The 24,238-nt window shown below is 41.3% G+C and overlaps 1 protein-coding gene across 1 annotated transcript in view; it reads right to left on the bottom strand.

Moving 5' to 3' along the window:
- The window catches only part of rgs3a (regulator of G protein signaling 3a), a 128,296-nt gene that overhangs the window by 19,544 nt on the left and 84,514 nt on the right, over positions 1-24,238 (bottom strand). The window contains exon 11 of the mRNA XM_053618387.1: positions 23,192-23,989. Within this exon, the coding sequence (XP_053474362.1) occupies positions 23,192-23,989 (798 nt within the window). The remainder of the gene's footprint in view (positions 1-23,191; positions 23,990-24,238) is intronic.

Here is a 24,238-nt window from a genome sequence, read left to right as displayed (position 1 = left end):
TAGATAAGCGTGGATAAATGATGCATAACAACACTGAGAAGCCTTTTTATATCAGCTGTTGAATTCTTCATTCTGTTTGTTCAGACGGCGCTGATGTTTAATTTCCTACAACAGAAAGAGGTTCGTGTGAATGCGAACGTTCTAAAATGTTATTGTTTCTGTAGTAACAACTAACGCAGGGACCGGTTTAGCCGACGCTCAACATAAACAAAGTGAAAAACTTTGTGAAAATTGTTGTTACGGTAAAGTTTTGTGTAAGGAGTCTCCAGTGGCAGAGGTAAAGCTCTTCCAGGAAAGGTTTCAGGACAGATGACTTTATGCTTTGCGGTTTATTGGTAACATTACAAGCTTAATTTTTTAGGGTTTTTTTTACTTCAAGAAAGAGAAAATGAGAGAGGCTGGTGAGGGAGCGACTCTTTTAGCTGCTAAAACATCAGCGATAACAGCAACGAACATGTTTTGCTGATGTTCTATCCCCTTAACGCTTTACTGCATGAATTAATATGTTTACATTAAGAAAAAAAAGTTTTGTTTATGCATTTTTATTACTTGAATTAGTTATTACTTGAATTGGGGGGGGGGGGTAGCTGGTAAATTGTTGCCATATGGCAACAATGTGCAATGGTGGAAAGTATCATATAGTCGACAATAACACAAAATATGAGTGACTTTTTTTTTTTGCCACCTAGTAAGTACATAAAAGTTCTATCTTCTAGAAAGAAATTACAGTTGTAAAAAAAAGTATGTAGATGGATTTACTCACACAAAAAATTTTTATCCAAACATGCTTTGGGTGAAGTATCTTTTTAATTCTTTCTCTTGAAACATAACATTTTGCAAATGAGGTGAAATTGCGAAATGTCTGAAATTACGCCAGTTTTCTTACTTTTATACTATTAGAGAAGTCTAGTGTGGTTTTTGCTATGTAGGCCTGTTTCGATTCATGAACGCACATACTACAGTTCCATTATCGCATCTTGTTGCCATATGGCAACAATTTAATTTTACCATTTAACAGAATAATAAAAATATATAAATGTGTTGAAATGGCAGAAAATAAAGGTTAACTTATCTCAGATAGTGTTAAAATGTTTTCCTTGAAGGAGTTTTGCGTAAATATTGAAAAATTAATACAATTTTAAGAGCCCTCTGATGATGACTTTCACCATGCCATGTGATTGCAGAAAAGGAAGTGCAAACAGCACTTCCTGGTCGTTTTATTTCTTATGTCAAAGGTAAAGCTCCATTTTTTTCCAATTACATAGGAAAATAGTAGCTTTGTATTACTGCCTATCAAAAACACCGGAGATAAATTCATCGTTGCCATACGGCAACACCATACAGTAAGGGGTTAAATTGTAACTATAAACCGATATAAAAGAACATAATCTCATTCTTTAATTTAAAAACAATGTTAGCGTTAGCAAATTGCTAGGAATCGGACACTCTGGCATGTGCTATTAGAGGAAAATAAACAACTTTGGGCCACATCACATCACACCACCCGGTCGCTGATTAATATTTTATAACAGCACATCCTCTCGTCTTTTATTTCTTAAACAACTCAAAGCAGCGTTTAACTGACAGCGTTTTAACCGTCTACAGTTCGTGTTATTCGTATCGCAGCCTGCCAGATGTTTCTGATCCGGGTTCACGCGTGCCTTCTGCCAACAAAACAAAACAGAAAATAAAAACACACATCTTTATACGGTCACGTATTCCATACGGTGTGAAATTGCAAGGAAGACATCATAAAGCGCTGTTCTTTTCATGCACAGACGTTTAGCACGCATCACACAGGGCTGGCATGGCCTGTTTTAGCTCAATTTAGCTACGTTTAACCACACACACACGCACATCATAGTGATACTGAGGGGAGAAAATGTAAAATAAATAAATAAGTAAATAAATAAATAAATAAAAGATTTGGCTGAATGTTAAGAAGAGAATAAGGAAGTGCTAGGGCAAAAATAAGCGGGTGATAAAATGAACAATTAAGGAGGGAAAGCACACGTTAGCTGCGCGCTTAGAAAAAATGGTTCTACAAGGGGTCCTTAACTTGCTAAAAGGGGTTGTGAAACCTATTTTTCTGACAGGAAAACAACCTCTAAACCTTTTAGAGAGCTCGCAATTGGTCTCTCGTAGCGCTTTAGCAACCGCTACAGTTGTCACTTGTGGGCGTGGCCGGTCCACCATTTTCTTAGTTCTGATGAGAAACCGTAGTACATATATGTATCTTCTAATGCTAACTAGTTCAACATAAAATAAATAACGAACAAATCGGTGGTTTTGTTTGTTTTGTTTAGATGTTACATGCTAGGCTTCGTATTCAGATTACATTAGCAAAGCAAGCTAACCGAACTAGCTAGATACGCTCACCAGAGGCGCCGACAATCTTCTTTCCAAGCTTTATTATTCTGCGTGATGTCTGTATACACACTGAACGAGAGGGCGTATAGGGAGGGATACGATGAAGCTGCAAGTTTTTCGATCGGTAAATGGGAGCTAATTGCAGATTGTAAGCGGGGAAACGTCCAAGGAATCGTTCGAGATCATTAAGCCCAAATAAAGCCCTAGATAAAGCCCAACAGGATCAACGATGCTGTAGTTAGTCTATTACTCATACGATTTCCCCGTCTGTTTCCTCAGAAAAGAACTTCGCAAAAAGAGCAAATGCACACTCGCTGTAGAGACACACTGAAACACATGAGCGATCCCATCTCAGATAGACGAATGATCTGCGTGCTTCATGTTAATCCTTTGTAACAATCTGATCTTGCGCCATACGTGTGCTTCACATTTTTAACATTCAGGTTATTTGGATGCAAGCGCTCCAGTGTGTCACGGGAAATGTCAGCCAAGAAAATCCCTTTTCCCGAGTCCTCGCTGAGAGCTCCTGTCACTGACTGCGTTTACACGGACTGCAGTAATCTAATCATTGACCTTATTCTGAATAAGACGATATTCTGATTAAGGTGTTTACACGAGTCGCTTTTAGAATACTCTTTTCATGTTCCTGTTTTACATGTTATAGAACGTAGATCGATTAATGGCACACGTCATTACGTCCCCACGCCACGCCGTCCGACGTTCCCTCCAGAATTTCACGTATCGACATGCAGTCCGTCTTCGTTATGGAACCGTATACAGTTTTAGGTGTTTCAAGCTTCAAAATTAACTTCAAGTGCGGTTAATTATTTGTCACGCTATACGTGCTAATAGACGACCGCTTGAAGCCGTGGGCTGCGTCCCAAACGGCGTACTTACCTACTGTATAGTCAAACGGTTGAGCGCTGCCGTGTGTGTACGTGTCCTGTCGCACAATGCGTTGGAAACTCCCACACGACGTTAATACTGTGATCAAGGTGTGTACGTGTCTGTAATACACGTCGATAACGCGACTAAAACAGGAACACTCCACACGTGTTTACTTCGAGTGTGACTTTAATCGGATTAACGTCATCAATAATCTCTGTTTACACGCTAGTTTCTTAATCAGAGTGTCGTTTTAATCGGGTTCATATCGGATTATTGTCGTCTGTGTAAACGTACTGAATGAGAGACGGAGACGACGTCGGGTCACCGAACACCGAACGCCCCAAGCATCTTCAAATGAATTTACTTTTGAGAATTTACTGTTGAGATCTCGATTCTGATTGGTCAGAAGGTGTTTTCTACAACAAAAGCGCTGACAGCAAAATCTCAGGTTATTATTTGTTATAGTAGCCACTAATTTTCAGGGACTGCGTTGGTTTTTCACAAAGCGAGCTCTGATTGTTGATAAGGCGACGTTTATTTAACATTTATGGAAGGAGTCTCCAGTGTCAGAAAGTCCTGGAGTTCTTGGTAACATGACAAGCTGATTTATTTATTTATTTGTTTGTTTGTTTATTTATTTATTTTTGCCTTCAGGAGAGAGAACAAACAGTTACACCAGGAACTAACCCTAACCCTAACTATAAACTATATTCACTTATTAAGGAATAAAAAATAAAAAACGAACAGATTTCTGTGGTGTAAGAGGAATAAAACACTTCAGGACGTGCTGTGATAGGAAAATAATCAACCTCAGGCTGAAACACTAACTCCGCTTCGTGTCACGCCACCACGCCCACCCCGAAACACTAACTTCAATATCTCATGCTCTTGACAACTCAACCTTTAACTGAGTGTTGTTCCTACTTCCTGTTACAGACTGCGACTCGGGTAATTGCCTTCCTGTTATTCCGGCCCTTTTGCATCATGCTTCCTCCTCGTACCTTTCCGTTCGTTTCTCTCCCTCATTTCTTTCTTCTCCATCTACGTTGGACAAAATCAGCGACCTGAGCACAATGCTCGTCCCCGAGCGACTTCTCTGAGACGTTGTGAATGTTTGCGTCCCGGTTTCCTCGCATTGTGCCGAGTGTGTGTGAGAGCAGGACGCAGGACGTGACCTCTTTCTCCCGAGGGTAAAAGGTCTCACAATGGAGCGATCTACTTTTATAATAATACTCGCTTTAAACACAAATGGGTGGAGCATGAACAAAGATGTCATGCTGAATTAAAACAGCAGACGGTTATTTTATCATTTCATGTGTTGACGTCTGGTTACGTCTGTAAATGAATACCCGAGGTAAATCTACCTATTACTGTCGTCTATCTATTACTCTCCGGGCGCCGATGATGAGTCACGGCTTCTCACGAAAGATTTCATCATGAGAATCCACAATACTTGGGTAAAGCATGTGTAAAAAAATTAAATAACCGGCTTGCTTTTGTGGCGTTTCAGCCTATATACAGTATATTATATACATCAGCGGCCAGGACTCTGAGAGAGAGCGATTGGCCGTGCTTTCTGGGTGGGCGGGATGATGTTACTTACTCAGCTGTCAGTCAAAGCAAATCTAAATGCTCATGTACAGTATGTGGAAGAGGGCAGACAGCTCTTTCCTCCGAGCTGAAGTATTGACGTACATGTAGCACGAGTAAAAGCTCACTGGCTTCAAGTTTCTCAGAGTTAGCACATGCTAGCCTTAACGTTCACCTTCCCCTAGTGGTCACAGCAGGGAACGCGGTATCGAGTGGGAATGGACAACGACTAAAAGTCCAAAAAAAATTTGTCTGTAATCCTAAATACTGACCCTAATGCACCAATTTGCATAATTTGCGTCACTCTTGCTTGTTGTGATTCATCTTAATTTCTTCAAAGACAAAAATGACTTGCTTCCTAGGAGTAAGAGGATGAATTTGTGAATTTCGACGTAAGTAAATCAAAGTCACTTTGAAATGTCTTGAAGATCAATTAGAATTCATCCTGAACCAGGACATTACTGAATAACGTCATGTACACCTACATAACCGTATCCGGTCCTTCCTCGGACTGCTGCATTGTTTAGCAACCAAAACGATCACTCACACACACGCACGGCCGGATGCTCAATAGCCATGAGCAATTGCTTACTCAGTGAGCGTTAAATACCAGAAGGATGAAAGTTCAACAGTAGAGAATGCATTAGTGTGTATGTGTGTGTGTGTGTGTGTGTGTGTGTGTTTGCATTAAGCTCATTTTCCCGCTGTTATTGGTGTCAGCTGCAGCAGGACGTGTCTGCTTCCTGCTGGTGTCACGGCTTCCTGTGGTGTGGGATGTTTGTGAACAATGCCGTGTTCGGGTCGCGATCGTATTCAGGCTTCCTCTTACATTCCCAATCGACGATCCGATCCGCTCGGCCAGATCCCGGCCTGGCAATCACGTTCCCCAACACAGCATCAGCAACAAGCTCGCTCCCTCGCTTCTGGGGATCTCGAAAGTATTATCAGGTATCGAGAAGCGATTAGGCAAAGGACAGACAGGAAACACGGGAAAAGCTTGTCACAGAGCAGGCATGGATGAATGAGGTCTCTGTCTCTTCCGGGTTCCACTTACTGTATATTCCGAGATAAGAGCCTGTGCTGGAGTATATTTAGTCGGCAGAATTCCATAACAACAACAGACCAACAGTAACCATAGATAAAAAGGCTAACGGGAAGGACAGGGAATCCTGTTCGGACATGTTAATAATATTTCGGGTCTATTTTAAGATCTGCGGAAAGCACGTGAGAATGTAGCGCTTGTCCAATGTGGCTGTCTTTGCTATTATTTGTATTCTGACACCAATTTTAAAGTCCCTGTAAAATCTAAACAGATCTTTCGGGGCGTTTAGTACGAATACGTCCGCCCCAAGGTTATCTATAAGCTAGTGTTGCTCCGTAACAACGGCGAAACTCGAGACGTTTTACAGTCTCTCTCTAACATCGATACGCATGCAACGAATCCGATGACATCATTGTGCACGTCAGCTTCGCGTCGGACTTTCTGTCCAATCGAATGTGCTCTAGAATCCGAAGTGTCCCGCCCCCCCGACGTTATAAATATCACCGTGGCGACGTTGTCGTTGTTGAGCGAGAGAAATCACATTGTTCTGGAGCTGCACTGTTTTGTTTGTTTTATCACTGTTTTACGTCTTTGTGTTTTTATTTTTTTCCCTTTTCCTAAACGTCAAAGCAATCTCGAGAGAAGGCGCGCTGCAAATTAAACGAGCCGTGAAATAAAAATAAAAGTGATGGAAATGAAAGAAAAACACATTCAGTAGCTGACCCTCATCACCTTTCGTCAGAGGAGCGCCAAACCGGTCACATGCTCATGCTATTCTAGGAGCTCTTTCTCCTGTGTTAGATGTCTAACTGAAGGAGCGTCTCAGTGACAGGAGCTCGACCTTCACTCTGACCTTCACGTCCCCGCCTTCTCTATTCCGAGCGCTGGAATCCGCTCGCTTCTCTCCCTCTGTGTCCTGCTTTAACACTGAAGCTTTGTCTCTGCGTCCCAGTCCGCCGTGTCTGTTTCTCACGCAGAGAGGCGGACGTTTCAGCATTCGGAACGCTTCGTGTCTTCAGAAAGGTAAAAATATCCCACAAGCGTCGCCGGGAACGTGTGTGAAAATAGCCGACAGAGTTTATTAGTATAAGTAATGACTCAGAACGACTGAGCGGACAAACTTTGATTGTGAAACTCCACGAGAAGCCTATAGCATGTACATCAGGTCGCCGAGCAACCACACTACAACGATAACAGCACAGTAACTGACCGAGCTAACTGTCCGATGGCTTCTACGGTGTAGATCGGATTGTGACGATGCTCGCACGACGCGGCGTTCAGAAACCGTTTATCGGACATCGTTTATCAGACATCATCAGCATGTGCAGAAACACAAGCGGCGCGCGCATGCAGAGGAACGCTCAGCGGTAAAAAGCCATGTAGGAAAATGTTGTCTCATTGCTGAACACGCAAAGACACACGCATCAACAAATCAAATCCCCACTACCACTTCTCCACGTGTTTGCCATCCACAAATACTGAGACCATGACAACAGAGTGGTAAGACGTCTCTACCTTACGGTAACTGGTCCTTGCACGTCTACACACACACACACACACACACACATAGATATACATACACACAGAGCATCAGTGACATCGCTGTACACTCAGCAGACCTCCACCTGCCTCCATCTATTCTGCCAGATCCATATTGGCAAAGACTCTGCTATAGCAACCAGGACACACACACTGGAAACATAAAAGAGCAAAGGGCGCCGTGTGTCTGTGTCCTTCGAGAGACAGAGCTGCACTCCATGAACATCAGATCTGGCATTACGGCCGTGTGTGTTATGGACAACCGTGTGTGCTCCAGGACAACTTTGTATGCTGCAGTAAGAGTCATGTGTGAGGGAACGACAAGAAATGGCTGAGATATTAAAATTTACACACAATCTCAGGCAGATCACGTGAGGCAAGAATCAATAATGAATCAATGGTAAAGCACTGGTGAGGCAATAGCGATTCAAGGAAGAATCAACAGTGAAGGAATGGTAACTGAATGGTGAATCAGATGGGAATCGATAGAGATTCAATAAAAGAAATAGATGGTCAGAGATTCAGTAAACAATCAACTGTGGATCAATAGAGATTCAATAAAAAATCAACGGTGAATCAGTGATGAATCAATCATGAAAAAATTATAAATGAATGGTGAATTAGAAGGGAATTAATAGAGTTTCAGTAAAGAATCAAGGGTGAATCAATAGAGAGTCGACGAAGAATCAGTGGTCAATCAATACAGATTCAAGGAAGAATTAATGGTGACTCAATAGAGATTCAATGAAGAATCAGTAGAGATTTGATGAAGAATGAAAGGTGAATCAATAGAGACTCGATGAAGAATCGGTGGTGAATCAATAGAGATTCGATGAAGAATCAATGGTGAATCAGTAGAGATTCAGTGAAGAATCGGTGGTAAATCAATAGTGATTCAATGAATAATCAATGGTGAATCAATAGCGATTCAATGAAGAATTAATGGTGAATCAACAGAGATTCAATGAGGAATCAAATGGTGAATCAATAGAAATTCAATGAATCAGTGGCGAATCGTTAAAGATTAAATGAGGAATCAATGGAAGAATAAACGGTGAATCGATAATGAATCAATAGTAATTCAATAATGAATCAATGGTGAATCTATGCTGCTTCAGTTGTGTATCAGTACCCCACTGATGATGTAGTTCAAATCTTTCAACGCTCAACAACTCAGTATTGTATTCTGTCTCAGTTGTAAGTCACTTTGGATAAAAGCATCAGCAATGAATGTAAATGTAAATGAATCAAAGGTGAATCAATAATGAATCAGTGAGGATTCAATGATGAATCTTTGGGGAATCCACGGTGTAACAGTCATGAATCAGTGGTGAACGAACACCAAAATAGTGCTGGTTTGTGATATTGATGTTTATATACACAATCTCATGCACATCAGGAGAGGCAAGAACCAATAGTAAATCAAACGTGACTCAAAAGTGAATCAATGGGGCATGAACACAAAAAAGAAACAAAAAAAAGAAATCATTCCATCCTACAAGTCTCTGTGTAAGCTGTTACTATAGAAACGATAACTTATTAGAAAGTGTGTGTTAGTATAAACCTGTGATTTGCAGCTGCTGTTATAGAAAATGAATCCAGACCTTCTGACCTTGGATCAGAATTCGACTGGATGTTTGTTCCAGATGTCTTCTTAAGCTTTTGCACTGACAGACGAAGTGCTAATCCAGGATCTTTTGCATTCCTAAACAAAGATGATTCATTCATTTGTACCTTCACACCTTTTAGTGCTGGTGGAAGCCAAAATCACACCGAGCTGGAGGATCAGTTTCCAACATTAATGACTTCACGCTGCTCCTGCAGTGAGATGTTCCCACGCCGTTAACCTGCTCGCCAAAACGCTCCTTTTCAAACAGCGTGTAAATAAACAGCTTCTAATTAACTCTGGATTAGGGGTTCATTGAGTGCTCAGTAACTGCGGTTTGATTTGTATTGCAATGAGTCGAAAGATATTTATCTTGGGCTAGTTAAAGCTGCTAGCATCACAGTGCTAATTACATGGTTAGGAGTGAAACTGAAGTGCCTGCGCTTCAGTAATAAACTATATTTTTTGTAGATCGTGCTATAAATGCTGAGAGTTGGAGCATTTAATCCTGGACTCTAGCATAGCCATTCTTCCTGAAGGAACTTTTCCAGCCAGGACTTTTCTTTTGAACAGCTGTAAATGGAAATGCTAATTAAGCGCTGCTTGCTATAACAGACATTATGTAAGCTTTTGTGGAGTAAGTAATAAGCAGGAAGGAGATTGAGGCAGAGCAGCGGGTTCTTTAGAGAACAGGTTATAATCCTGGAAGACGTGTGCCACATCACAGAGTAATGAAGTGCGAGAGGAGCTGTTTAAGAACGCGCTAGACTGCTGAGGGCTATTATTAGCCTAGCTAAACTAAACGAGGTGGGATGTGTTTGACCTGACATGGCTCAGCACAGTGAGCGGCGTGGGCCTAGAGAGTAAATCCCAGAGAGGAACAGAGGACGGATGGAAGGAAGGATGGAAAGAAAGAAAGAAAGAAAGAAAGAAAGAAAGAAAAATACTGAGACAGAAGAATCAGAGAAGAAAAAATAAGAAAAGAAAAACAAATGAAAAATAACGAAAGAAAGCCACCGAGTACGGAATAAAGAAAGACAACAAAAAAAGAAGAAAAGAAACAAAAAAAAAATAAGAAAAAAGACAGAGAAAGAAATAAGAAAAGAAAAGAATAGAAAAGAAAAGAAAAAATAATGGAAAATGGAGAGAAAGAAAGTGGAGAGAAAGAAGGAAAGACAAAAAAGAAGAAAGGAAAAAGAAAGGAAAGACGCTGAGAAAGAAAGAAATCATAAAAAATGCTAAAGAAAAGAAGAAAAGAAAAGAAAAAGTAATGGAAAATAATGAAAGTAAGCCACCGAGAGAGAGAAAGAAAGAAAGAAAGAAAGAACAATACTTGAAAGATGAAAACAACACCAGCACACACACACACACACACACACACACACACACACACACACAGAGGATATCGTGTTTGTTATTACATTAGTGTGATGATCTCATCTCATGCAAGCACTCTGGGTAAATAATAAGAAAAACAAAGTGAGGTTATTTCTGGTCTCATCACTGGGTCAGGGTGACAGAGAGAGAGAGAGAGAGAAATGGTGAGAGAGAGAGAGAGAGAGAGAGAGAGAGAGAGAGAGATTCCATCTCCTCATGTACACATCTTATACACTGCGGTTAATCAACTGAGCCAAAAAAGGAAGAGGACGGGAAGATGGTAGAGGAAGACAGTTCGCTTCTCGCTACCAGCATCATAACATCTCCGCACGTCACCTTCTCATTGCCCATAAACCCACTGTGCACGGGTGTGAGGTCGTGTTTCAGTAACACAGACGCACACGTCTTATACACACTACTTATACAGCATTTACTGGAAATTTACTAATAACAGCAGGTCAGTGAACTCCTGAGTACTGGCAGAACAAAGAGAAGTGCAATTACCAAAAAAAACTAGATACAAGGAGAGAAAACAGAAGATGTGCACAAAGAAGGAAAGAAAGAAAGAAAGACATTAAGCAAGGGAGGAAAGAAGGAAGGAGGCCATCTTGGAAGGAAGGATGGAAGGATGAAAGAAAGAAAGAAAGAACGAAAGAAAGAAAGAACGAAAGAAAGAAAGAAAGAAATTAAACAAGGACAGAAAGAAGAAAGAAAGAAAGAAAGAAAGAAAGAAAGAAAGAAGGAATAAGGTCATGCAGGAAGCAAGGAAGGAAGGAAGGAATGAAAGAAAGAAAGAAAGAATGAAAGAAAGAAGAAAGGAGGGAAGGAAGGAAGGGAGGTGCTTCCATAAATCCTAAATAAATGCCTCCTTAAAGGAAGAAAAATTAATAAAAAGAAATAAAAGGGCAGAAAACAGAAGACGGATTCTGGATCAGGTGCAAAAAAGGAGAAAGGAAGGAAGGAAGGAAGGAAGGAAGGAGGGTGCTTCCATAAATCCTAAATAATCATCTCCTTACAGAAAATTTCACCATATCAATGATTATCCACTCACCGGCCTCTTTATTAGGAACTCAGTCATGCAGTTTTCTTGGTGAAAGATCGACAGGTTTGAGAGAGAGAGAGAGAGAGAGAGAGAGAGAGAGAGAGATATCAGAGGAGAATGGCGAAACTGGTATGCGCTGACAGGAACGCTACAGTAACTCAAATAACCACACTTTACAACCGCGGTGAACAGAAAAGCATCTCAGAATGCACTACATACTGAATCTCGAGGTGGATGGGCTACAACGGCAGCAGACCACATCGGGTTGCACTCCTGGCAGCCAGGAACAGGAATATGAGGATGCACTGGGCATCAGAAGTGGACAGATGACATGGAGGTCAACAGCCTGAATCTATGGACCCAACCTGCTTTGTGTCATCAGTTCAGGCTGGTGGTGGTGCTGGTGGTGGTTTAATAGTGGCGAGGAATGTTTTCTTGGCAAACGTTGGGCACCGTAATAACAATCGAGCATGGTTTGAACACCACCGTATCGTCACTGACCACGTGCATCCCTTTATGGCCACAGTTCACCATCTTAATCAGATTAGCGACGTGAATTGTGCAGCCGATATACTGTATATTCACCAACGTTGTGATGCAATCCTGCCAACATGGACACAAAGGAATGTTTCCAACACTCCAGCAAACTGGTGTCCTACCCAGTATTAGCACGGCGTTCCTAATAAAGTGGCCGGCGAGTGTGCGTATGCTTTTTAAGCTCCTATAGTTGCTATCGAAACTATACGACACGTCATTAGCGCGTTCATATAAACCTGCTGCCGTCAGAGCTGCCGATCCAGAAAATCAAATCAACACCTTCTGACCAATCAGGTCCGAGAATTCGCCGGCGCTGTGGTATGAAACTGCGTGTACGAGCCTGGAGGTCATGTGACTGAGCGGATACAGATTAGGAAACGGCTGCTCTTCTGTTTTCAGTACCGTAGGTTCTGTTCACTGTGTCTGTTACTTAAACAAGCCATACAGGCAGAGGACAGACATACTGGAATACACACACACACACACGCACACACACACACACACACACGTACACACACGCAAACTCTTCCAAGAACACTCGCTGAGGTAAATGATGCTTGAACAAGACGTTAGCACCTTTTGAAGTGCCTCAGTCTTTTTCCAAGACAAACATACACTGTAACGCGACTGCTGCGTAGAAAATCCTCTTCAAGCCAAAAAAGGACGGCGTGTTCCATGTAAGTTCGATAATTACAGTGTAAAAATAAAAACGCTTAATGTCGCAGAGTCTCAAGAACATATAAACACGAAACCTAATTTGAGTCTGGAGAACAAAAACAAAGAAAAAGGCCAGACGTTTTCACCCCTCTGCGTCTCTGGCAGCCAAAACATCCAGAGTGTTTACTCGCCAGGCAAATATTTACTCATTACGCTCTGGGAAGCGTCTGATTCAGGTTGGCACTGTTCAGATAAATCGACTCGACCGTGTCACCTTTCGTCCAGTTCCCAATCCTCACGTAACATCCCCAGTGCCGTCGTCCCGCACACTTCTACAGCATCCAGGCATGAGTACACACCGACGTCAAACAAACACCCAGCCAGGTGCTACTGCGGGGTGTTATGCGATGTTCTCTGCTCTGAATGTGGACTTCAGCGTCGAGCATGAAGTTTCTCACTGTTCCCTGAAACTGTGCAGAGAATCTATTTTTAGCATCAAGTCTCTTATCGGAGGTCACAGACACGAAGAGATTCGTTAATGACTGGGGGGGGGGGGGGGACAATGTCATGGTGGTGATAAGAAAGAAAGAAACATACTGAGGAAGGATGGATGGAAGGAAGGAACAAATATCTGAAAGAAAGAAAGAAAGAAAGAAAGAAAGAAAGAAACTGATGAAGGAAGGAAGGAAGGAAGGAAGGAAGAAACATATCTGAAAGAAAGAAAGAAAGAAAGAAAGATACTGATGAAGGAAGGAAGGAAAGAAGGAAGGAAGGACAGAAGGAAGGAAGGAACAAACATATGTGAAAGAAAGAAAGAAAGAAAGAAAGAAAAAAGAAAGAAAGATACTGATGAAGGAAGGAAGCAAGGAAGGAACCAACATATCTGAAAGAAAGAAAGAAAGAAAGAAAGAAAGAAAGATATTGATGAAGGAAGGAAGGAAAGAAGGAAGGAAGGAAGGACAGAAGGAAGGAAGGACAGAAGGAAGGAAGGAACAAACATATAAGAAAGAAAAAGAAAGAAAGAAAGAATGAAAGATACTGATGAAGGAAGGAAGGAAAGAAGGAAGGAAGGAAGGACAGAAGGAAGGAAGGAACAAACATATCTGAAAGAAAGAAAGAAAGAAAGAAAGAAAGACATTGAGAAAGGAAGGAAGAAGGGAGCAAACATATCTGAAAGAAAGAAAGAAGGAAAGAAAGAAAGAAAGAAAGATACTGAGAAAGGAAGAAAGAAGGGAACAAGCATATCTGAAAGAAAGAAAGAAAGAAAGAAAGAAGGAAAGAAAGAAAGAAAAATAATGAGAAATGAATGAAGAAGGGAACAAACATCTGAAAGAAAGAAAGAAAGAAAGAAAGAAAAAAGAAAGATACTGAGAAAGGAACGAAGAAGGGAACAAACATATCTGAAAGATGGAAAGAAAGAAAGAAAGAAAGAAAGAAAGATACTGAGGAAGGATGGAAGGAAGGAAGGAAGGAACTAACATCTGAAAGAAACAAACAAACAAATAAAGAAGGAAAGACAGTGCTTATTTAAAAAGCAAAACATGTGCAAAAAAAGAAAGAAAGTGCATATTTAAAAAAAAAGAAAAAAGTGCATATTTTTTTTAAAAAAAAGAAAGAAAGTGCATATTTAAAAAAAAAAAGAAAGAAAGAAAGAAAGAAAGAAAGAAAGAAAGTGCATATTTTAAAAGAAAGAAAGAAAGCCGCTCAACAGCACCCTTTTGAAGCTGGAGAGCAGAAGAGTTCATCAGTGCTCCCTCTAGTGTCAGTCTGTGGAACTGCAGCCTGTCAGTAATGAGATGTGGCGTTATTAAGCGCTGCAATGACGCTGCATCTGTTTCAGTACACTACAGCGTTCCAGTCTCTCTCAAGCTGCTGGGAACTACACCTACACCCTTGGTTCCTGTTTTGGATGGTTCTTGTTCTCTTTAAATGTGCACTGGAAAAACATCATGTTCGGTTCACAGACTCATGACTTCCATGGATGAGTTCCAGCCATGACAGATCTTTTAGCACCATCTTTTAGCAATCTTTTCTAGTGTCTCCTTGAAATCTCTTCTCACTGTAGCACGGTTTCTTCACTGTTCACGGTTTCAGCTTCACATATTACTTTTCACATCTATTAAAATAATAAGGACAAAAACTGTGAACTCCTGCCGTGTGAACTCTGTGGGAAGTGACATCTGTAGGGGCGTATCCTCAGCTAATTTAACTTCAGAGTCAATCACCAGTATGGACTGTAGAACCGTTTGGACCATCTGCTGCTAGTGGGAGGTGAGACTGGCAAAGCTGCAGCAGCTACTGAAGACCGGGAGAAGAACCGGGAGACCAGTCATTCACAAAACTCCCCATAACGCAGCTACACAGTGCCTTCATCAGCATGATATTTAATCAAAACCTCTAATGATTTATTTAGAACTCACTACTACTGACGGATTTTTATTTCTTTATTGAGTGGAGTGGATGGAAGGAAGGAAAGAAGGAGGGAAGATGTCTGAAAGAAAGAAGGAAAGAAAGAAAGAAAGAAAGAAAGATGAACGCTCTACATAAATAGTTTACTGTACTGTACTGTACTCTACTGTACTCTACTCTACTGTAGTGTATGATACTGTGCTGTACTCTACTGTACTCTACTGTACTCTACTCTTCTATACTCTACTCTACTGTACTCTACTCTACTGTAGTGTATGATACTGTGCTGTACTCTACTGTACTCTACTGTACTCTACTCTTCTATACTCTACTCTACTGTACTCTACTCTACTGTACTCTACTCTTCTATACTCTACTCTACTGTACTCTACTGTAGTGTATGATACTGTGCTGTACTCTACTGTACTCTACTCTACTGTACTCTATTGCACTCTACTCTACTGTACTCTACTCTTCTATACTGTACTCTACTGTTCTCTTCTATACTGTACTCTACTGTACTCTACTCTACTGTAGTGTACTATACTGTGCTGTACTCTACTGTACTCTATTGCACTCTACTCTACTGTACTCTACTCTTCTATACTGTACTCTACTGTACTCTACTCTACTGTAGTGTACTATACTGTGCTGTACTCTACTGTACTCTATTGCACTCTACTCTACTGTACTCTACTCTTCTATACTGTACTCTACTGTAGTGTACTATACTGTGCTGTACTCTACTGTACTCTATTGCACTCTACTCTACTGTACTCTACTCTACTGTACTCTACTGTTCTATACTGTACTCTACTGTTCTCTTCTATACTGTACTCTACTGTACTCTACTCTACTGTAGTGTACTATATGTGCTGTACTCTACTGTACTCTATTCTACTGTACTCTATTGCACTCTACTCTACTGTACTCTACTCTTCTATACTGTACTCTACTGTACTCTACTCTACTGTAGTATACTATACTGTGCTGTACTCTACTGTACTCTACTCTACTGTACTCTATTGCACTCTACTCTACTGTACTCTACTCTACTGTACTCTACTGTTCTCTTCTATACTGTACTCTAATGTACTCTACTCTTCTATACTGTACTCTACTGTACTCTACTCTACTGTAGTGTACTATATGTGCTGTACTCTACTGTACTCTACTCTACTGTACTCTATTGCACTCTACTCTACTGTACTCTACTCTTCTATACTGTACTCTACTGTACTCTACTCTACTGTAGTGTACTATACTGTGCTGTACTCTACTGTACTCTATTGCACTCTACTCTACTGTACTCTACTCTTCTATACTGTACTCTACTCTTCTATACTGTACTCTACTCTACTGTTCTCTTCTATACTGTACTCTAATGTACTCTACTCTTCTATACTGTAATCTACTGTATTCTACTGTACTCTACTATACTCTACTTTACTCTTGGCTTGTATTTTGTTCATGTAAATGTTTGTTTTGTTTTTTTTATTTGAAAGTAGCAGAACCAAAGCAGAACTTCCAGTCCATCTTATTTACTCTGTCTATTCTCAGTCACATCTCTGTAGCTTGCAGCTAAATAACATTATAGTGGTGAAACTAAATCCCATCCATCTTAAATAATGGCCATTATTAATGTCAGCTCTGTAGAACACCCGACTGTGTGTGTGTGTGTGTGTGTGTGTGTGTGTAACTCAGCCCTGCTTTCTTGGTTAATTCGGTCTTCCAATAGAGCAGCACTATAGAAACCCACGTAACAGAACCTTCTAGGTCAAGCCTGGTCTAACAGTCCCGGCCACAAATATGTAATAATCATTGTTATCATTTATTGAAGCGGTGGAGTGGAGTCCGTGAGCGCTGCCTTCTCACAGTGATACGGCGCAGCAACAAAATGTTCTCTTCTAAGATTAAGTGTACAGTGGTGTACTGTTCTGTCCTAGCATAGTTTTCTGTACCCCTTCTCCATGCTCTCTCTCTCTCTCTCTCTCTCTCTCTCTCTCTCTCTCTCGTCCACAGCCCGAGCGCACTCCCACATTTCAGCCTTACACCGAAGACAACAAGCTCTTCGTCTCACGTACACAGTGTCCCGAGGTATAAGACAGTATAACGTCGCGGTCGGTTTGAATTAGACTAGTTTGTCTATTTATATTTTGGGAAATAGAACCAAGTCAATTCGCTAGAAAATACTGCAGGCAGGAACAAACTCTGTGTTGTCTGGGATTAAACAGACAGTCCTCTGAACATCTTTTGTTAAGACTAATTATGAATCGGAGTGATGTAGCTGAGGCCGAGGAACTGTCAGGCCTGGTTTACACCGGTGCATGCTCCTTTTAAAACGCAGAACTGTTGCTACGGTTACGCCTGTCGTCTACGCTTCTCCGGCATTTTCGAAAGTTTCGGAGACTTTTGTAAAACGCCGAAGACCCCGTTTTAGTTTGAAACCTCCGCGCTCACGTTTCAGTGTAAACAGACCAAAACGTTTTGAAAACAAAGGCGTGGCTCCACCCACATTCACTCTGATTGGTCATGCCCCTACCGTATGACCGTTACGCTACCTCGATCATATACACAACAACACGGAGACTGAACCGCGAACTTTGCTGGCTTTGTCGTCATTCTTAGCGTCCATTGTGCGGTTAAATTCTGTATTTTATAACGCTGCAGCTGCTACACGCGCAAGAGGCGAGCTACGATTAGAGCGATCACCAACAAATCTCCTTTCGGGTTCAAATCCAAATCCGGATACAGAAACGGATACTTGGAGCACTAAACAGATATAGATAATGTAACAGCATTACACCCCTACACTTCAGTACAATTACACGATAATTCTTTTATACACTTTAATACACCCTAATTACATTTGTATACTGCATTAAATTCTTACAGTTTAGTCGGCAACACCTAGTGAATTTAGAATTTTGATGCTTTTTCACTCCATAAAAATGAGTATTAATCATACAGGAACTGTTTCTTTCTAGTCATCTAAAATGAAAAATAAATGTAAAAAAAAAATGCCATAATCGTGATCCATAATAACAATGTACTTATTCGGAAATTCCCATTTCTATGTATGGTCAGATTTCATTCGAGGGGCAACAACCTGAATTAGTACAGACAGTTCTTACTCTGGCATCTGCATCATATTACTACTAATTCGATTATTCTAACTCACTGGGTGGAAAGATGGAATGATTTGGTGTTGCGTAATAAAATGGTGTGGTTGTTATGAAGATGCTTTATCGCTCGGTCCTTACATCCACCAAGCAGTGTGTTTTAGTGTGTGTGTGTGTTTGTGTGTGTTGAAGTGGAAAAAAGAGTGGTGTGGGAGATATATAGCATGGTGGTCCAGTGCTCTGTCTTGTTTTATTGCATCTCTCCACAAATGTCGGGTTTCTCATTATCGGATGTTGGAGGGGGATAAGATACGAAGAAGAGCAGATCGGAAAGACGGGATAAAAGCAAGGGCCAGGAAGTGAGACGGAGTGAGAGAGAGAGAGCGAGAGAGAGAGAGAGAGAGATTGGAATGGAAAATACATGTCTCCGGCTATAATCCAACTGTCTAGGAAGTTCCTACTTGAACAAACAGTCAAACACCAAATCTGGACGAAGGAACGCATTTCAACTCTTTGACCTCTTTTACTCTCTTATACATTTTTATGACATCATCATCTATATCCTTTTATCACATTGCTACAGATAACACTCATTTCTGATTGGCTGGCAGCGGTATGTTATTAACTTATACTTCGTGTAGAGATTAATTATGCATTAAGAAATTGTGTATAGGCTACGATGACAATCTTAACAACAAAATGTATAACGGTAGTCGGTCCGTACGGTGGGAGGAGTGTGAGGGACGACTTGATATTTTCAAATCATGCAGTTATTAGTAAGCACACTCTCGCAACGTTTAGAGCCCTCAAAGGTTCCTTGGGTCTACAAGAAGCTCCTATACATATAGTATTCTATTTTGAGAATATTTGAAAGAATTTTGCTGGAATCGTGGAAAGCTGTAACCTCGTGAAATAAATAAGACTCATAACTTCGCACGGACCAGAACGAGTTCAAACGGCGCAACAGAAACCGTTATGGAAGACGGCACACACTCCAAAGCCTATAACTCTCACAGGGCAGCGTCTTAAAGATGATTTGTGACTTTTTCCATTCTCTTCTTGCATTTGTGTATGCGCAGTCAATGAAAACTATCTACACAGCAATGTCTGTTACGCACACTAACATTCGCTTCAAGTAAACAGACGGCAAACGCACTGTAGAGTTTCAGCCCTGCAGACAACGAGCATCAAAAGATGCTGACACCAGAATTTGTGTGAGTTTATCGTGCTGTGGTATGGATGAGTTAGACCTAACCAGCCACTCTAGGAAGATCCAAGAATCAGGGCTATAAAAATTGGGACTATCCAAGAATCAAAGCCAAAAAAGACTGAGACTTAGCAGGGCCTAGACCCTTAAATACTAAGACTATCCAAGAATTAAAGCCTTAAAAACTTGGAAAAAGCAAGAATTAAAGCCTTAATGACTGAGATTAACCAATAATCAGAGCCATAAAGACTGCAATTCATCAAGAACTAGAGCTACAAAAACTGGGATTTACCAATAATAAGACTGGGACTATTCAGATTAGAGCCTGGTATTATCCATGAGTCACAGCCCAAAATACTAAGACTAGCCAAAAATTAGAGCCTCAATGATTGGGACTAACCAAGCGTGAGATCCTTAAAGACTGGGATAAATCAATAACTACAGACCCTAAACTTTTGGGACTATCCAAATATCAGAACCTTAAAGACTGGGACTAACCAAGAATTTAAACCAAACATACAGGAAATATTCATGAACTAGAGCCTTAGCAACTGTGACTGAGCAAGAGTTAGAGCTATAAAGACTAGACCAAACCAAGAATCATAGCCATAAAGACTGGGACTAACCAAGAATTAAAACCTTAAAGACTGGGACTAACCAAGAACTAGAACCTAACGACTGGGACTAACCAAGAACTAGAGCCTTAAAGACTGGGACTAACCAAGAAATAGAACCTAACAACTGGGACTAACCAAGAACTAGAGCCTTAAAGACCGGGACTAACCAAGAACTAGAGCCTTAAAGACTGGGACCAACCAAGAACTAGAGCCTTAAAGACTGGGACCAACCAGGAACTAGACCCTTAAAGACTGGGACTAACAAAGAACCAGTGCCTTAAAGACTGGGACTAACAAAGAACTATCGCCTTAAAGACTGGGACTAACCAAGAACTAGAACCTAAAGACTGGGACTAACAAAGAACTAGAACCTAACGACTGGGACTAACAAAGAACTAGTGCCTTAAAGACTGGGACTAACCAGGAACTAGAGCCTTAAAGACTGGGACTAACAAAGAACTATCGCCTTAAAGACTGGGACTAACCAAGAACTAGAACCTAAAGATTGGGACTAACAAAGAACTATCGCCTTAAAGACTGGGACTAACCAAGAACTAGAACCTAACGACTGGGACTAACAAAGAACTAGAGCCTTAAAGACTGGGACTAACCAGGAACTAGAGCCTTAAAGACTGGGACTAACAAAGAACTACCACCTTAAAGATTGGGACTAACCAAGAACTACCACCTTAAAGATTGGGACTAACCAAGAACTAGAGCCTTAAAGACTGGGACTAACAAAGTACTAGAGCCTTAAAGACTGGGACTAACCAAGAACTAGAACCTAAAGACTGGGACTAACAAAGTACTAGAGCCTTAAAGACTGGGACTAATCAAGAACTAGAGCCTTAAAGACTGGGACTAACCAAGAATTATCACCTTAAAGACTGAGAGTAACTATTGAAGGGTGCACATTAAAAATATTCTAGAACTTTCCTGGACGAAATAATTTAATTCTTACAATGCTGCCGCAGTGCTGTAATGTTCCCCTTTTTGAAAAAGTGTAAGCAGATGTCTGATATATTGTTCCCCATGATAATTAGGTTGTATTGTTATCACACTGTAACCGTACCATATTTCACTGTACGTCACAGTATTGTTGGTCTTTTTTCACATTTTTTTCTCACAGATGCGAAGCCGCAGTGCTGCGGGGTCTATCCGAGGTCTCCGAGAGCTCTGCAGCTCTTTTTTGTTAATTTTTTTTAAATGTCATTGGAAATGTCAGCTTGATTTACTCTACGGCTTGCGCATTGTTTTATGGAAAGATGCTTGGCGATATATGGCCACAGAGACAGGCTTCTTCCAAACAGCCCGCAGCTGGGGGAAAAGCGAGCCTGATGGCGCCAATAGGTAGTAAAATTACACTGAGATTCAGCCAAAACACACACACACACACACACACACACACACATATATAGAGATACACACACACACTACATCATGGTGCATTCCTTCTTCTATGCTAACACTGCCATTTAAGGCTCCGAAATCTCCTGGACTGGCTGCATCCATCTCATCCACTCTATCTCTCCCTCTCACTCTCTCTCTCTCTCACACACACACACACACACCCACACATCATATACACATACATATCCTACATATGTAATGATAATACGTTAAGATGGATTTTTATTCTCATATTTGCTTCTAAGGCCCTTTTCAACTTCTTATGCGTTGTTAGAATTTTTACAACTCTCTCAATGGGGATACAAACTTTTGCACTCAATTACATATACACGCACTACATTTAGCTAGTAGTCAAGTGCACTCAGGTAAAAGCGCAGTCTTTTTCAAGCCTCAGCAGGACACAAAGCTAAACAGCGCCATTTAGTGGACGAAACTAAAACGGGTTCTACTTGGTTGGAATGTAAAGCTGTACCCTACACCGGCCCTTTGAGGATATGATTGGACACCCCTGGTCCATTGATGTGACTTTGGACATTTGTTTTGAATTCATTTTGCATATTTACAGTATAGCTGTGTTTGGAAGTTTTGCTAAATCCCTTATTGGGTATGACCGTGCACCTTATATGCTTTTGATACAAAATAAGTCTAACTTAAATAATAATTTACAGTCATATTCGAATAGTACTATTTTGCACCTTCCATTTCGTTCCAAAATATGAAATGTAGTCATTTTATGTAAAAAAAAAAAAAAAAACACACTATGCAAAATATATGATTCGATTTGGGGTTTGTTTGTTTATTTATTTATTTGTTAGCATTTGTAACACTGTTGCAAAAAAAAAAAATGTCTGTGCTCGAGATGAAATAATTGGTGTTTATTATTAAATAATAATTCATCTTTCTATAATGCGTCTTTCTACGTTCGATAATAAACTATTTGAAATCATGTTCGATTTGATTTAGGTCACCCCGACGTGTCAATTAATACATTAACGAACAAATGGTGGTCGTTATTCATGCATAAGACTTCATAAGACTCATAATCTTAAGAGTTCATAAGACTCGCTTGGTGGTTAAGGTTAGCTCTTTATTAGGTCACGATTAGTGAACGATTAACTCAGGTATTAGTGCGTGATTAGCGTAGGGGCAGTGGCGGCTTGGCGGTTAAGGCTCTGGGTTACTGATCAGAAGGTCGGGGGTTTGAGCCCCAGCACTGCCAAGCTGCCACTGTTGGGCCCTTGAGCAAGGCCCTTAACCCTCTCTGCTCCAGGGGGCGCTGCATCATGTCTGACCCTGCACTCTGACCCCAACTTCCTAGCATGCTGGGATATGTGAAGAAAAGACTTAAACTGTGCTGTAACGTATATGTGACCAATAAAGACTCGTTATTGTATTTGTGTTATTTCCAGATGTTTGGATCGGATTCTCTCTCATGTTCTATGTCACTTTGGATAAAATATCGTAAATGTAAAAGAATGCCATATACTCATATACTGTATACATGATAGACACTCATTATATTTTATACTGCAGACTTATTGCTGGAATAATCAGGTTTTCGTTCAGACTATCGGTTCCTCTGTTAATTTTCCGAAGTGACCACTTGGTGGCATCAGGACCCCGTTATCACGAAGAGAGCGAGAGATTTTGAGTCTTCTGTAGTGTTGCGTGTTAGACATAAGGTCATAAGCGCTGATGACTGCTTTGCTGAGACATGTTTACGAACGGATTATGTCAGTGTTTGGGTTTGAACGCATGTTTGTAGAAGAGCGGCTCACCTTCCTGCCGGAGAACAGCATGCAGAGTTGGTGCATGGAGCCTCCGTTCTTGGTCAGCTCCTTCTTCAGAGTTTTGGGTGAGGGCAGCGTCCAGCCCCCCTTGCTAGTGGTGGTCACCTCCAGGCGGTTGATGGCGTTATCAGAGGTGAAGCAGGTGGTGCGCGGGTCCTGCAGGAGGCTCCCCTCGCTGTGTGTGCGTCTGCGCAGCGAGTTCTGTACGCTCAGACCTCCGGAGCCACCGTGTTTCTCACACGAGCCCGCCTCCACCATGCTCCTCCTCTTAGTGGGCTCCAAGTAGTTATCATCACTGTCTTCCTCATCTTCATCCTCATCCTCATCTTCATCCTCGTCCTCATCTTCTTCATCAGTGGCGGTCGAAGACAGAGCGTCGGCGCTGAAAGAGCGGTCCAGACGTAACTCGGGGATGATGAAGGATGAAGAAGAAGAGGAGGCCGGAGGATTGGTGTCGTAATCCTCGTCTTTCTCGTGCTTCTCCTCGACTTCATCTGCTTCAACGCCGTGTGAGCTTTCTTCTTCTTCTTCTTCTTCTTCTGTAGGGGTCTTTTTGTCTTCCTCTTCCTCCTCTCCTCTATCCACCCTCCAGATGTCACTCAGGCTGCCCTCGGTGGATGGGGGAGGTGTAGGAGGTACAAGGTGCCGAGTCTCGTCCAGAGGAGTGCTGCTTGAAGTGCCTGTGGTGCCTGGGGCGTCAGACGGACTGCAGAGTGAGTGCTCGTCCTCCGAGGGCTGCCACTGAGCACCCAGATCACACTGTTCATCCAGTTTAGGCTCCAGCATCTGAGGAAACAGTAAAAACAATAATATGATTCAAAATAAAAAGAGGACTTTAACTCATAGTGGAGCTGTGTCCTGGTTGGTCCATGGGAGACTACGATTAGAGCTATGAAAAATGCATTTAAGGAAACGATTGAATACGATATCATTTATAGATCATTTGATTTGATACACTGTCATACAAAGTGATTTATTATTGGCAAATTTACTAAAAATGGTATAAAAGGTGTGGCACTGGCAGTAAAGAAGCAC

The sequence above is a fragment of the Ictalurus furcatus genome, chromosome 28, assembly GCF_023375685.1.
Source record: "Ictalurus furcatus strain D&B chromosome 28, Billie_1.0, whole genome shotgun sequence".
NCBI lineage: Eukaryota > Metazoa > Chordata > Actinopteri > Siluriformes > Ictaluridae > Ictalurus > Ictalurus furcatus.
This window is presented reverse-complemented; position numbering and strand designations above follow the sequence as displayed.